Genomic DNA, 15,855 nt, shown 5'->3' on the forward strand with positions numbered 1-15,855 from the left:
AGGACGTGAGTGTGTAGCGGAGCAATGAAGGGAAATTATTACAGAAGTGAAAGACGGATCAGAGGCAACAAATGATTGCTTTCAGCTTCTTTCTCTAACATTATTTCTACCTTTATGGTAAAATTGTTTTTGGCTGGAGTATTAATTAGACATCAATATTGGATGCGATTCAATAACAGTTTAGGTTAAATTCCAATATAATTCATGTGGCTGCTAAACCGTTAATAATGCAAATACATGTTTCCCATTCCCGTGTACTGTACTTCTGAACTAATCGTCATTTTAGTTCTCATGATCGTCCTTTGTCTTGCTTTTAAAATCTCAGTGCTTTAAACTCGTCCAGTGAGATGATGAGGGAGTAAACCCGGGGGAGGGGAGGGAGGAAGCAGGGGAGAGACGTTAGTGGGTGTAACCATGGATGCGTCCCACTGATCACACGGACGTATCTGAACTACAGCCGCAGCTCACATCTGACGCACTCGTACTCACAAAAACACTTGTCTGAAGCAGAATGGTTGGCTGAAAGCACAGACGCACCTCTAGAACGGTGTAGAAAAATAGCACATCCTCAATGCTGCATCATCCCTTATTCAGATGAAAATAGAATCCATTGCGTTCCTTTATATATTTGATACTAGTCCACGAGTCATAAACATGCTGTAACTTCAGCCTACATTAAGGATTCGCATGTAGAAATTTGAGACAGTGTGTATTGAACGGTGGTTTGAACAGATGAAGCAGTGATTTAAATAAATTACACACAGAAGCCAAAAACAACACAAGTGGAATCAATCAGCATGTCCCTCAAATGTTTTGGGTTTCCGCATATGCCTTATATAAGCTGGCAGTACGTTTCACAAATGGCACTGCCAAAATGAGTAGAAGCATGACTCAATAATCTCAAGTGATCTTTGTTGCACGATAAGTCAGAGTTGTTTTGTCCAAGGTTTTGAAGTACTGTTTACTCATCAAGAGTCAAAGCTGCATATCCTGGAACATTCGTGTTCTGTATTTCCCACTGGGAGGGGTGGCTCCACGGCCCGGCTTTGCTGAGGATTTGCTCCATCCTTAGCCTGACTTCAGTACTCCAAACTTTTTTTTGTCTCTTGTAAGGAGGTCGTTCCTTAGTGGCAGGAAGTGGTAAAGGGATCAACGGGATCTTTAAGGAGTTTCCTCAAATCTTTTGAGGAACGCGCTTTGAGCACACAGACAGCACATTACAATGATTTTTTTGTCCAAATAAACACATCAATATGTGAACTGTTGGTTATTTCCACATAAAAAAAATACTTAATAGATCAGAAAAAGAGTTCTGAATTTGGTCAAATAAAGGCCAGAGTTTTCATCTAGACTGCTATGATATATTTATATTATATTTATATTTAACAAAGTCTTTCACAATATTTGAATAGTTACAGGAAGCGGTTTCACCTCCGTCCATTTCTGTAGTTGATTTTCCTCATGTATCCCACGCTGCACATCGTCGTTTTCAGAGACGAGGAGAAACTTAGCATGTATTTACAAAACAAAGAACAGACTCTGATCTTCATGCTGAGCAGGTGGCGTATGACGGGGTTGTATTTATTTGTATTTGTGTGTACACCTGTAGCTGCTTGCCTGCCAACAACCAGGTACGGAGTGAAAGAGAGGAGAGCTTTCCAGATGTTCCGATGCCTGTCATTTCAGACATGATAGAAATTGGCAGCTTGTAAGCAGTTCATATCCACCAGTTGGGGTTAGGAGACCTAAATTACACGTTGCCTCCACAGCTAGCGTGAATGATTGGAAATGAGCAGTAATATTCTGGCTTTTGTTTCTGTGTTTGCACTGAAGGTTTGGCACAATAATGAGATGCTAAACTACATTACTGTGTGGCCTGTGTTTGTAATTGTGAGTTGGGTTTTGGAGCTGAGATTGTCGCTCATGTGTGGAAATTGTTTAGGTCACCGCACTTGATTGTACAGTATCTAAACAATACTGAATTAGTGCTGGAAAAGCAATTTCTTTGTCTACATTTGAACAGTAAATGTAATAAAAACTACTGCTCATGTTGTGGAATACACAAGTAGACTGGAAGACTAAATATAGTTTTATTTTTGCCAACACTGAGAAGGAAGTAAATTTGGATAAGAAGCTGCCTCCCCCCCCCCACACACACACACACACACACGGCACAATAACGCTGGATACGTAAGGGTTTTTAATTTGTGACAAAAATCAGGGTTTGCACCATTTTTAAGTCTTTTTCAGAGGACAGCTGATAAAACAAAGTAAAGATAGAGATGGAGTTGTTGTCTTTGACTGCCGTACTCCACAGATTTGTTCCAAGCTGCAGCTCTGAAACCCACTTTAACCCACTCAAGTTGAATGTTTGCATTTCTGTGTGCTACTGACTTCTGTGTAAACAGCTGTGTTCAGTGGACTGAAGCTGATGCTCTACTAAATATTTCATCCTCCTTCTAACATCTCAAAACAACAGAGCAAACACTCACACGAGCAACAGGAAAACAAAATCAAGTGAATTATTCCTTTTGTTTTCTTTCATAGCTCACGGAAAACGTTTCTGACTCCACGACTAGTGAGATCATAGGTTTGGACAATTTTTGTAATTGAAATAACAAGTATGAAAAAAAATCAAAGACTAAAGTGAAATTTCAGATTTTAACTTATCGCGGTGTCTAGCCGCATTTGTAGGATGGCTTGCTGTGGTTGTTGTAGTGTTCATGTGAAGTGGGAGTGAACTGTTATCATGTCTGATGCCCAGATTAGATCCAGAAGGCAAACATCTGGCGGACAAACAGTCAGCCAGACCAGCAGACAATCAGTGAAACAGCAGCACTCAATAATCTTATCTTTATAGTGATTGTTGCTGAAGCACTGTGCATTAAATGAGTCTTTGTATAGTCCATAGAAAATGGAACCAGTGCAGCCGCACATGTTGCACACTTCAACTGGAATTTACGTGCAAACATAAATTCTGACTTAACCATATGTTATAGATAGATAGTCCTGAGTTAATATTATCATTAATATAATCATTTATCGTTATTTGACGATACTCATTCAAAATTAGGTTAATAATTTGAGACATTTATGTGGGCAAAATGATATTGTCAGTTTATCTTGTTCACTTTGGCTTTAAAAGTGATTATTAATAAGCACAAGCTGTGTGGTCCATTGCTGACATGTTTTAATTATTCATTTATTTATTTGAAAAGGTTTAAAAGAAAGCAGTATTTAAGTCTTTCCAGAGCAACACTAATAAGCATGTGGAGAAATTCAAAGCTTGACAGACTTGCCATGCCCAGAAACAGATGAACAGTGGTTTAATGGAGGATTGCCAACTAATAGACAATTGCCAGCTCTGAGCTCTCTACTGCAGTCTGCATGCCTGCCTTGCACCTCTACTGAGCCGACCAGTAATGTGTCCTCCTGCCCTCCAGGGGGTGCCATATCTGGGATGGAGCCCACTGTAGACTCGGTGGTGGTGCAGCCGCTCCCCGTCTACTGGTACCATGTGTTGGCAAGAATTAAGACTATAACTGAATCAAAATATGTGCGTGATTGTTTGAAGATTGGAATATTGAACTAAAACTGGAAGCTGACTGATTTTGCCTGATTATCTGTGACGTTTAGTTAAATGCCACAGGCAGTTGTGGCCATATGGACCGATTCCACTAGGTTACTGCTGCCAGGCTTTCAAGCTTTCAGTTCTCATAAATACATGCATTTACAGTGATTAATGGTGAAATACTTACCGCTTCAATCTTTCTTAAATTGAAAAGCACAGGCCCCTAAGTTGAGACCATCGCTTGAAGTTTTTGATTTTAGCGACATATCTAATTATTGTCTGTGGGCTCCATTCCATATACTGTATCATTAGTTCTTGATCCACCCCTGATGACCAGGAAATGTGCAGTCCTTTGTAAAAGCAGACATTTTGGAAGTTTGCTGATCCAGAGCATTCAGATGTGTTAAAATGAAAAAAATTACAAGGGGGATAGATATAAGCAATAATTCTAGAGAAGCATTTGTTCCTGAATTTCAATCTGGAAAAGGCTGCAAAACCATTTCCAAACAGTTTGGCGCTGTCTTTAAGGTCTGGATGAGTAGTTAAATTAGCATTAAGTGTAAAAGCACAATTTTTAATAGGACAAACACCCTCAGTTAAAAAGATTTAATGTCACACATCCCCCTTTATTCTGACAATGACATAGCTCTGCATCGAATATTAACTGATAAAAATGTTACCGAAGGCCTAACTTCATTTTCCATTTTTCCCCTGACTGGAACACGCTTATCATATATAATCCTCCATGTAATGTACTGTAAAAAGTAATCGGGGTTCCATTATTCTTCAGTGTCCTCATCATGAACAACACACTGGTTAGCTTGACACATCTGGGATATACCGTTCCCTACTGGGTCTCTTTCCCTCGTGACACACACTCACACACACACACAAATTGAGAATGAGAGAATTGTATCCATCTGTTGAAGGCAACAAGCCACTTCATGTCCAATGGGAACAGGTATGTGTCATTTCATATTTTTGTCTTCACCTGTCTCATGTCACAACCTGACCACAGTTGTGAGATCTGACGGCACAAGGAGGTGAGTGGAGAGGATCCGGGCCATAATGTACTGATTTTACGGAGCCATTGCAAACTAGTCGTGTTTCATGAAGAGTTTTAAGATATAAATGCTCTGATCATTTTCATTTAACTGTCATGTCATGAATTTCCTGATAAGTATCCAATGGCTCTATTTCATTGGTAGGATCATTCATCCAACACATCATTGCTGCACAAGTCGAGGAGGAAAAGCCATACATGTTCAAAAACTTGATTTAGTTCTTACAACAGCATGTACACTTATTCTAAAATTCTAAAACGTTTTATAAAAAGTCTGACTTTCTGACTCTATACATTTGGAAATGTTCAAGAAAAACCTTAAAATACTGTCTCCAATTGGTCCAGTTGTCAGTCCCTACCAAAGAACATGATTTTCTCATGCACACAAACAAATGAAGAGCTAAAAAGGTCTGAGACATGGCCGCATCATTCACGGTAGTTTCTCTTCAAAGAAGAGATGCTGATAATTATCTATAATTCTGGACTAATATCCAGCAAGCAGAAAACAGAAACATCAAAGTAATGAGTCAGCTAGCGCTGTGGTAACTAGCTTGGCCCTCTCCATCTACTTTACTGGATGACATATTACTTTTGGAAAATATGAATTTATTTCTGAGCCCTTTGTCACAACAAAGTCAGAATTTCCAACTCCTACATTTGTAAGAAAAAGAAAAAAAAACCTAAATTTTAAATGTATTTCTGTATTCAGTTTTTTATTACCTGCCCTGTAATTGTTTTTCCTCAAATGGCCTTGATTTCTGGAATCACTGCGTAGCTGAGAAAAATGCATAAATGAATACAATTCTTGCCACAAGCCTGCACTGCACTTACAAATTGCAATAAATTAAACTTGCAGACATCAGTAAAGTAACATGTACTTAATGGTCTGTATTCAATGGTTGACACTAATCCTAAAGTAGAAAAATATTTCAAGCTGGCATGTAAATTAGGAAAACATGCTTTTATTTTAAGATAGCCAGTCATGGATTGATCATAAACTTCAAAATTAATTACACAACAGACTGCGGCTAATCCTTCACTATACATGCTTGCAACATTTTGCTAACTTAAAAGGCAGCGATCACAATGAAGAGCACAGCTGGCCACTATTAGTAAAAGTCCCGTGACCTAGACATTTTAATCCCTGTCCAGACATGTTGAAAAATCTCCTATGGAGCAAGATGATTAACTTCAACCGCTGCTACAGTATGTGTGCAGGATGCGTGAGAGCAAGTATATGCACAGACACACAGACAAACAGGAAAACAGAATGTCATATTCAATACAGAAACTCTCACATAAATGACGAATAGAAATATTATGTGGAAATTATTTATATAAATGTGTGTGTGTGTGTAAAAACAAAGCATAAAACGTGAGGACATTTGTGTTTGGCAGATTATTTCTTCGTCGTAACAACGCTTCTTGGCATTAATCTTATATCGTTGGAAAGCCTGGTAATTTCTCTTTTAAATGGGGCCACATTTGTAAGGAACATGTATTTGTGGGATGAGCAGCAGAGCTGAGTATATGGGTTACGCCTATGGAAAAAGTGCCAAATCTTCTCTGCCAATGCCAAACACCTTTAACTCTTGTTTGTTGGATTGGATGATTGAAATTTTGAAAAAAACAACAGATATTGGCAAATTAACAATTTATCCATTTAACAAACAGGAGCCTCAGTAGTGTGTGGAAGAACCAGACCCAGCCACAACAGCCTGGCACTTCACCCTCATGCTGGTCACCAGCCTGGTCACACACTGCTGTGGGATGGCATCCCATTCATCAACCAGCATTTGTTGCAAACCAGCCAACGTGGTTGTGTTGGTCACTCTGGCACAAACAGCACACCAGAGCTGATCCCTCAAGTGTTCAATGAGGTTGAGGTCACTTTTGCTGGGAGGCCGGGGCCCTGGATAGCTCAGTGAGTTGATCTAATGATGACGAGCCTTGTTTTTCCAGTGAGAGAGACTCTGCCCCACACATTGCACTTGCTCCACGAAAAGATGTTACTCTATCTGTGCAGTGATCAGCATAGGGTTCTCATTGTCTTCTCCACATTTAGACCCTACAATCCAACTGCTGTAGGCAGAATCTGGCCTCATCCCTGAACATAACGTTCCTCCACATGTTCAGGTTCCAGTTGACGTGCTGCAGACACCAGCACAAACGGGCCTGATGGGGAAGGGCAGTCATGGCAGCCTCCTGGCAGCCTTATGAGACCAGAGATTTGCTGTGTGCAGTCTGTTCCAGATTATCTGGGCAGATACCTGTCAGTCATATAGACCTGGAAACATTGACTGCAAATCTGTAGAAGACAGCCTATGGTACCTAAGTGTTGACAGAGTGTAGTCTTCTTGGGGTGTTGTCTTCCTGGGACGCTGACTTTGGTGCCTTACTTTGACATCCCCCGTTATATGGAACTTGGGCTTCGGTTTGGAGATGGTATCAGGGCTCACTCCAAAAAATGCTGCAACTTGGCATCCTTGGCATGCTGATTGTGTGAATGTATATATGGGGGGAAATATGTCTATGTATATCTAATATTGCCACCATTTTCAGTGTTGTTAAAGGAAAGTCACCTATAGCCGTTTGCTTTGTTGGACTTCCTTTCCGTTTCTTTACTTCAGGTAGAGTTGCAGTTGCTAAGTTTCAGAAGATTGATCTCCCACTCCTCTAGATATAGGCCATCAGCGCGTCTTTTTCTGAAGTATCGACTCTTACCTATTGATAAGGTGAATGCCTATCAAACATGCCTTTTTATTCATAAGTTTATATACAGGAAACAAGATCTGCCTATTACTTTTCACAATTTCTTTATTCTGACAACAGACTTTCACTCATATCAAACAAGGTTTAGTAACAATAGCTTATCTATACCGTCCTCCCGAACCTCAAGTCACCAATTCAACATTACTTATAGAGGCCCCAAGCTCTGGTCTGACTTAAACTCTTCACTGAGGTCCACCTCCTCCCAATGCATTTTCAAAAAAAACCTAAAGGAATTTTTACTTTCCACAGGAACCTAATTTACTTTCTCTACTCGACCTTTAATTGTATCGACGTTTAATTATATATTCTTTCTCATTGTTCTGCTTTTGTCACATTTTTTGTTCTTTCTTTGTGTTTTTTATTATTAGTTGTTTCAAGTACTTGAATTCCTGTTGCTATTGATCTTTGTCTTTTGTTGTTGTTTAGCTCATGCATGCTGTCTGCTTGTCCTTTGTTTTGTTTTTTTGACAGGGGTGGAACCTTGTACAAGTTCGCTATAGAACTTCGTTCCCTCCTTGCGCAGTGCTTCATGCATCTTTTTTGCTAAATTAATAAACTCTAAACTCTAATATGTACAGTATACCTGACTTTTATAACTGTTATGTACTCACCAGGTAGATCACAGCCAAGGACCTCTATCCTCATGCCAATCCCAGCAGGCGACCATCGTTCTGGAAAGACTCTGATGTACTGTGTCACAATCTCATCAAACCTCCGCACCTCTGGAGTATCATAGTGGCTGTTTCCTTCAAAAATCTGAAGAAAGGCCAAAAGTTAAAGATAAAACATAGTTTCTCTTCCAAATTTGACCACGTCCAAGCCGATTCTTGACAGTGGCATTCTGCAGATAAACACCTTAAACTAAATGAACCTTGATCAAATTTGGCAGTCATTGAAAGAATTTCAGAATGAAATTGGTACTGGTCTTTACTGGTAATTGTCTGGAGAGGATGCAGAGCAAAATTCAGGATGACTGGACGAAGTGCTTTGTTGGAGTTTGAGAACACATACGGAATCAAAGGATGTAAGATTAGTTTTTCTATCAATTTTGTCTCCACATGCAACAAAGAGCCAGTCATTCCAGTCATTGGCCTCTGAAATCTGATTGATTGTTTACCAGAGCCAGTGGGATAATTCCATAAACTGAAGCCTTGCAAACATATCTTACATTTCAGATTCTTTTTCTCAGCTGCTTCGTGAGATATTAAAATGACTTCATTTTTCTTTCACTTTTTTATAAATGAAATGGTGGGTGTCTATTTGAATGGGGGGTGGGGTTGATTCGGGAGCTTGAAATGAAAAGGGAACCCACACAATTCTCAAGATATGAGTCAAAATGTACATATTATGATTATAGGGCCACCAAGAAGCCTGCCAAGGTAATTATAAAGCCCACAGATGTTTATGGGGTCCTGAACCTATTTTCTGCTACTTGGGGTCCATCTGTTACCTTCAGCTGAGAGTGTTTTTATTGCAATATTGTGGTAAACATTGCAGCAAAGGTGGAAGTTTTCATACTAAGGAGGAACTAAGAAATGCAACTGAGGCAGAAAGATTTTGTGGATTACACTATTTGACAGTAAAATCGCTGACAGCTAAAAGAAAAAACAGGAAAGCTGAGTAAAGTCATCCAACACAGCTAATCACCTTTGTTTCCTGCTCAGTATGACATGTGCCATAAAAACAACAACACTGTGTCTGTCGCCTTTCTTTGAATTTCAAGTACTCTTTGAGGCAGCAACAGCTTTTGGCAGGAAACAAAAACATATATACCAAGTCTAACGCTGACTACACTAGTCTACCGTTGGTTTCATGAGCCTAACTGTATATTCTGTCATCCATATTTCTAGCATTTTTAAAAGCCTCAGATGAATTGAGCAGGATGTTTGTTTAAAGTCAGATGAGAGAAAGCAGTATTTTTGCACGAGGAGCAAATTCTGGCACTCAGTAGTACTATTAAAGCATTTTTCGGCATCGACTCAGAAAAGAGAATTAAGTTCCCCGACTCATGGAGCGCTATACTGCCAGCAGTGCTGAGCGCTGATGCAGGAAAGACATTTTTAATTAACACCCATGAGAGACAAATGGAGGATGAGTGAACAAGTGGATGAGACAGAGAGTATAGGATTAAGAGCGAGGCAAAGACAGAAGCCGGAGTGAGGTGATTAAAATGAATTATTATGAGAGCGAATGCTGTCAAAATTTCTTTTTTTTTTTGTTGAGAAATACACTGGAACAAGAGTGAAAGAGAGACAGGAGGCAAAGAAGGGAGCATGAAACAGTAGGAGATAGGTGAAGGACGGAGATGAGATACAACTATAAATAAACTGAATGTGAGAGATCTGAGGTGGCAATCACAGGACAGGGAGGCGTGTTTATGTGTGGAGAGTGTTTGCCTTTACCTTAGCAAAGCCAGTCTTGCTGTCAATGATGGAGTTCCAGTCCCTGCTGTTCAAGCTGTGGGATAGTTTATATTTTCTGACAAATGCCCTGTTCTCAGCACTGGTGCTACCCTCCAACCCTCTGGCACCCTGAGTGATAATGCCACGCACCATCTTGGGTACACCGAGGTCCACCTGCAACACAGAAAAACACAGTTATTACACTAACAGACAGAGTGCAGCAGTCTCATCACAGACTTATCCCAGAGCCTGCAGTAATGTAGCTTTGTAGTTTGGTTTTCAACTTCAATTTGTAAAAGTTCCTGTTTTCAGTCAAAAATGAAACATCACTGTGAAGGCACCAGCCAAGATTTGAGTTTCATACTAACACAGCTGTGGGAGGTCACATATGTATTCTGAACTGTGTTCTGTATTATCAATAAGAGTAAGAGTGGATGAGTTAAAAGAGATTGTAAAATGATGCACATTGGCCTCATCTACTACTACTACTACTACTACTACTGTCATTTAGCGGACGCTTTTATCCAAAGCGTCTGCCACAGACACCATGGAGCAATTAGGGTTAAGGCCTTGCTCAGGGGCCCGAGGTGGTTCATCTTGGTTGTCATTCCGGGGCTTGAAACCTGGCTCCTCCAGACTCAAGCCCACTTCTGTAGCCACTCCACCCCTCCTCATCTTTGTGAGTTATGATAAACAACCATTTCATGTGCCTTGTGGGCGTATGTTCAAAAATCCAACTTAAAGGAGCATGAGGCTCCTTTTAAGAAATGAGACTCTCTAGCGCCACCCTTCACCATGACGGCCGTTGGGGGTACTGCAGCCAACAGTGAAGCCGGCACGGGAGAACGGGGAGAACACACATGCAGCGTCATGTGACGTCACATCCGCAGCCCAGCGCGGGAAATTCGGGACCGAATTGCAGCACATTTTGCAGCACACAGCCTGTTCAAGGCAAAGGAGAGATACACTAGAGGGCTCATTCTTTTGGGTTTGGAACGCTTCATCTGACATTATTACTAGAAAACTTAAAATGTATACGGATTATTTTCATAAATCTTGCCACAATCCGGCCTCAAGCTCCTTTAAAGGTTGCTTATGAACTTCTTCCAGTGTTCTCAAATGTAAAAATGATACCTTCAATTGTTTTGAATTCACTATTTGTTTTGAACTGCTCTTTCTTTGGGTTGTAAATGGGTCACATTTGCCCCAGTTGTTCTGATGCACTGAAAGGGAGCCTCCCTTCAGCTTCTCATCTGCAACTACAGTCAGATTTTTTTGTTTTGTTTCAGATAGAAAACAAAGAATGCTGGGGCACGAAGCTGTAAGACCGATTTCTAGAGATGCACATCCAGTGGAGACTCCACCCTCCTAAAACCAGCTGCTATAAACAAAGCTGTGCAGATATATTGAAAAGGTGCATCTCTTGTGTTGTGTATCTCTTTAGTATTTTGACCAATCCATGCCACAAAGAGGTCATACAGATTTCTCAACACTACACCAATGTTTGAAACAAGGGCGGGTTATATGTCCTTTAAGGTTATGTTACATACCTGCAGCCATTCCTCTCCAGCTATGGGTTGTGTCGGGTTGGGAAACCAACCTGACCGGCTGGCCACCAGCCTGGCTGCCCCCATGGACCCGTGGATGTCCCTCATGGAGGAGGCAGAGATCTGGGAGTCGGGGAGCAGCCCAGAGAGCATACCCTGCAGCTCTGAACACGGAGCATCTGAACATGAGACAGCGAGACAGATTTACAACACTGATCCGAATGGTCAATAGTCTGCAGTCTGGTGCTTCTATCATTGGAGTGCCAACAAATACAGGAGAAACTGTCTCTGCAACAACCAGACTAGTATCAACAAAAGCCAGACTGTTGTGGATTTTGCAGCAAAGACTTGTTCATCCGACGTATGATTAGTGAGTCTTGAGCCCTTTGACACTCTCTTTGACACTTATGAGACGGTCATAAACTTAAAGCCCACAACCTCCCTGTAACAAATGGTTGAGTAATCTCTGTACGGGTGGAAATGGCTGCTACTGGGAGGGGGCGGGTTAAGGTTAGGGTGGAGGCTATCTGGTGTTGCACAGTGCTGTGAAAACTCCAACAACATGCTATATAAGGCAACACAAGGAGTTTACATGTCTGCCATGATATTACCGTTACATTGTGTTATTGTCATGCATGTAAACACAGTGACTCACTCCCAGTAATACCACCTTGAAGAGGCTGCTGCACCTTCACAAATATAATTAACTTTCAGGTCTAGAATAATTAGGACTCAATGCTTCATCGTGTCATCTTGGAGATATTTTTTTTTTTAAATGTGACATGAATTGTTAAAATAATGACTGATGTGTTACACTCTGCAGCCCATCGCAGCTGCTTTTCTTCACCTTCTTTCATTATTTTTCCTTCCTGCTGCAAACTTGACACATAAATTTAACCAAGCAGCCAAGGGGAATTCTGCACGGGGAATTGAGCCCGAGATCTCAGAAATGGAAGAACTAAATGGAAGCATGAAAGCCTGCCGCAGATCAAAGAGATTCTGTTTACTACACCGACAAATGTGTTTTAGTCGGACAAGCATTAAAAATATAGCCTTGCATGAATAATGACAGAAAACAAAGGCAATCAAACGGCGTGACCACATCGGTTTGGAAATGTACGGGACAAAGGCATGATATGGCAAAATAAAAAAAGGTTAACATCTTGGTTGGTGGAAAATGCAAGACAAAAGATAAGGAAGAAGGGTAAGATGAGAAGTGAGAGATAACGACATAGGCAAAAGGTCAAGCAGAGATGGACTGAACAGCCAGCAAGTGAATTGAGATGGAGGGGTGACTGTGATTGATGGTGACATTCTTCAGGTCCTAGTGGAGATGAATGTTTAATGCTGTGACGTTTGCAACAGTGCCTCACCATAGTGAATAATGCATCAACGATAAACAAGGCCAGCTCGAGCTGGGCTCCCTGAAGCTTGGTAACACTTGTGAAAACTCATCAACCAGAAGGAAAATCTGTTATTGCATTGTTTTATCTTTGTGTCCCTGTGGTTCAGCTGCAGCCTCCAGCAGGCCTTTTAATTCAGGAATGCAGTGGGAGTCAACGAGAGCATCGTCTCTTTAGGTCCCAGCAGAAATAGTCAGCTATTACACACCAGCTTAAGAGCTCTTAAACTCGCACGCACGCTCACATGAAGTGGCCTGCACTAGCACATCGTAGCGAAATAGCCCCGCACATGCGCTGAGACTCCCTTTCTGACACATAAGCTCTGATAATTCACCCACACATGGAAGAGCGCCCACTCCCACCAAGCTCTCCCCATAACCAGGTCCCACAATAGCTATAACACACGGTCGGGTTGATACAGATGTGCATGGCTACACATGCACGCACACAAGCTTGGTGAAAATAAAAAAAAGTTAAAGTAAATAAGAGGTTGATGAAGTGCTGCAGTGCTAAAATAAAACAAGGTTAGGGTGATGGAAGGGGAAAGAGCTGCTGAACGAGGCAGGAAGATTTAAGGAAACTGAGAGAGCGCTGGAAAGAAGTGGGAATGGAGGTTGTGAGAAAAGGAAATAAAAGGACAGAGGGGAAAGCTGGATGAGGTAGAAGAAAAAACAGAGCGAAACTAAAGAGAGAAACTGAGAGAAAAGTAGAGCAGGAGACAATAAAGTGTGATTTAAGTTAATGACGTGTCATTGACTGCTTTATTTCTGCCAATACACGCCCCGGTCCAGCGTTACTAGGTTCCCTCCTTGTGCTACGTCCTCTGCAGCGAGAGAAGGTATGTGACGCCTTTGAAATTAACTGCATTCATTTGCCGTAAATTGTGAAGTGATCTTCATCTACGTCTCAGTAATAATAGACAAACATATTGTATATATATATATATATATATATATATATATATATATATATATATATATATATATATATATATATATATGTAGAATTTATATATTTATATGTAGAATATGTCATCTCGCGGTAAAAACGATAAATTCCCTTTGATAAAGTTTTTGTGTAAAAATGATTTATGGTTCTGCGTTAAATCCACAACGTACGGGAAGGAAGGAAGGAAGGAAGGAAGGAAGGAAGGAAGGAAGGAAGGAAGGAAGGAAGGAAGGAAGGAAGGAAGGAAGGAAGAAAAGAGGAAGAAAAGAAGGAAGGAGAGAGCAGGAGGAAGAAAGGAAGGAAGGAAGGAAGGAAGGAAGGAAGGAAGGAAGGAAGGAAGGAAGGAAGGAAGGAAGGAAGGAAGGGAAAAAAGAAGGAAGGAAGGAAGGAAGGAAGGAAGGAAGGAAGGAAGGAAGGAAGGAAGGAAGGAAGGAAGGAAGGGAGGGAGGAAAGAAGGAAGGAAGGGAAAAAAGAAGGAAGGAAGGAAGGAAGGAAGGAAGGAAGGAAGGAAGGAAGGAAGGAAGGAAGGAAGGAAGGAAGGAAGGAAGGAAGGAAGGAAGGAAGAAAAGGGGAGAAGGGAGAAAACAAGGAAAGGAGGAAGGAAGGGAGAAAAGAGGAAGGGAAGGAGAGAGCAGGAGGAAAGAAGGTAGGAAGGAAGGAAGGAAATGAGCCTGAAAGAAAGAAAGAAAGAAAGAAAGAAAGAAAGAAAGAAAGAAAGAAAGAAAGAAAGAAAGAAAGAAAGACAGAAAGAAAGAAAGAAAAAAGGATAAATTCCCGTTGATGACGATTTGTGTAACAAACATGGCGGATCTGAGAGCGAGATAGATTTATAGTTGAAAAGGTGGAGTTGAATTGGTATTTTTTAATCGTTATCGGGATAAATGCCGGAAATTATCGTGATACATTTTTTAGTCCATACCGCCCATCCCTAGTGTGAACACACCCATGAGACATTCACAATGCTGGAGGAAAAAGAAAGTGAATCCAACATCAACTGACGTCAACAGTAGCTAATTGGAGTCAATAGTCTGCACACCTGCAGTGCCAATAATTGATTGAGTTTGGAGGTGTGATATAGAGCGACTTTAATTGTTAAAGTTCAAACGAAGCATCTGCTGATGTGAGCAAAATGTTTAGGCATCCATCAGTCTACGGTTAAACATAAAATTGATTTATTATTGAGGCTACTCTTCCTAGAAGTGGGACCCGAGTCAAGATGACATCAAAGACACAACCTAAAATCCTGAACGAGGTAAAGAAGCAGAGGACTTGAAGTTGCGTTGGAAATGGCAGACATCTATTTTCATGAGTATCCACGAGGAAGCTGCTGCTCTGTAACTTTTGGCTGTGTGAGTTAAGTCTGTTGGGAAATTCACAAAGCTGTTGGGAAAGTATTTTGGGGACCGATGAGACAAAATCTACAAAAAATATTCAGCACTTTGTATGGTGCATTAAAGGACAGGGCTGACTAACATGAACGTGTCATCTCAGCAGTGAAGAACTGTGGAAGGAGCATTATGATTGGCTGCCTCTGGGGCTGGACCACTTGCTGTCAGCAAAGAATCATCATCATTATTTAACAATGAAATTAAGTCCCAGGTTTACCAGAATATTCCCCTGGGATGAATATCGGATTTTACTCTATGGTCATTCAAGTAGAAAACTGCTTAAGTCTTTTCTGTTAAATTCTTTTAAACTGTTGCTGCAGGAAACTAAATAGATTAGACACTGCATGGGTAATAGCAGATATCTTTGCTTACAGAACTTTTTTGCAGTAAGACGGGTTATTAAGCTCCCGTTTACCTCAAAACCAGTCCTCTTAACAAAAGGCAAACCCATATGAAAGTGTCAAGATGTAGCATGTGAAGTCTTTGATTCCCTTGGGCCTATGATTGATTCCAGAAATCACAAAGTACCATCGAGGGGGAACAGGCCTGGGAAATGGACAAAAAGTGCTTAGAAAGTGTTCTCAGTGCTGATAGCTGGTGAAAAACAGAAAGGTGATATATAATGCAATTTCAGGTGTTAAAAGAAAGTACCAAAAAAAAAACCAGTGGTGAGTGGTAGCTAGAAGCCCAGGCAAGATACCTGATATATTCCAGATCCCTGTCTGTCTCTCTATCATTCGCACACACACACGCATGCGTAC

The 15,855-nt window shown here is 40.9% G+C and overlaps 1 protein-coding gene across 2 annotated transcripts in view; it reads right to left on the bottom strand.

Annotated features, from left to right (window-relative positions):
- Nucleotides 1-15,855, bottom strand: part of LOC133446138 (neuropilin-2-like) — a 146,949-nt gene that overhangs the window by 41,112 nt on the left and 89,982 nt on the right. For both annotated transcript variants that reach the window (XM_061723975.1, XM_061723976.1), the window contains exons 9-11: nucleotides 11,359-11,534; nucleotides 9,809-9,982; nucleotides 8,018-8,162 (exon numbers count right to left, since the gene is read on the bottom strand). In XM_061723975.1, the coding sequence (XP_061579959.1) occupies nucleotides 8,018-8,162; nucleotides 9,809-9,982; nucleotides 11,359-11,534 (495 nt within the window). The remainder of the gene's footprint in view (nucleotides 1-8,017; nucleotides 8,163-9,808; nucleotides 9,983-11,358; nucleotides 11,535-15,855) is intronic.

Source organism: Cololabis saira, chromosome 6, assembly GCF_033807715.1.
Source record: "Cololabis saira isolate AMF1-May2022 chromosome 6, fColSai1.1, whole genome shotgun sequence".
Lineage (NCBI taxonomy): Eukaryota > Metazoa > Chordata > Actinopteri > Beloniformes > Belonidae > Cololabis > Cololabis saira.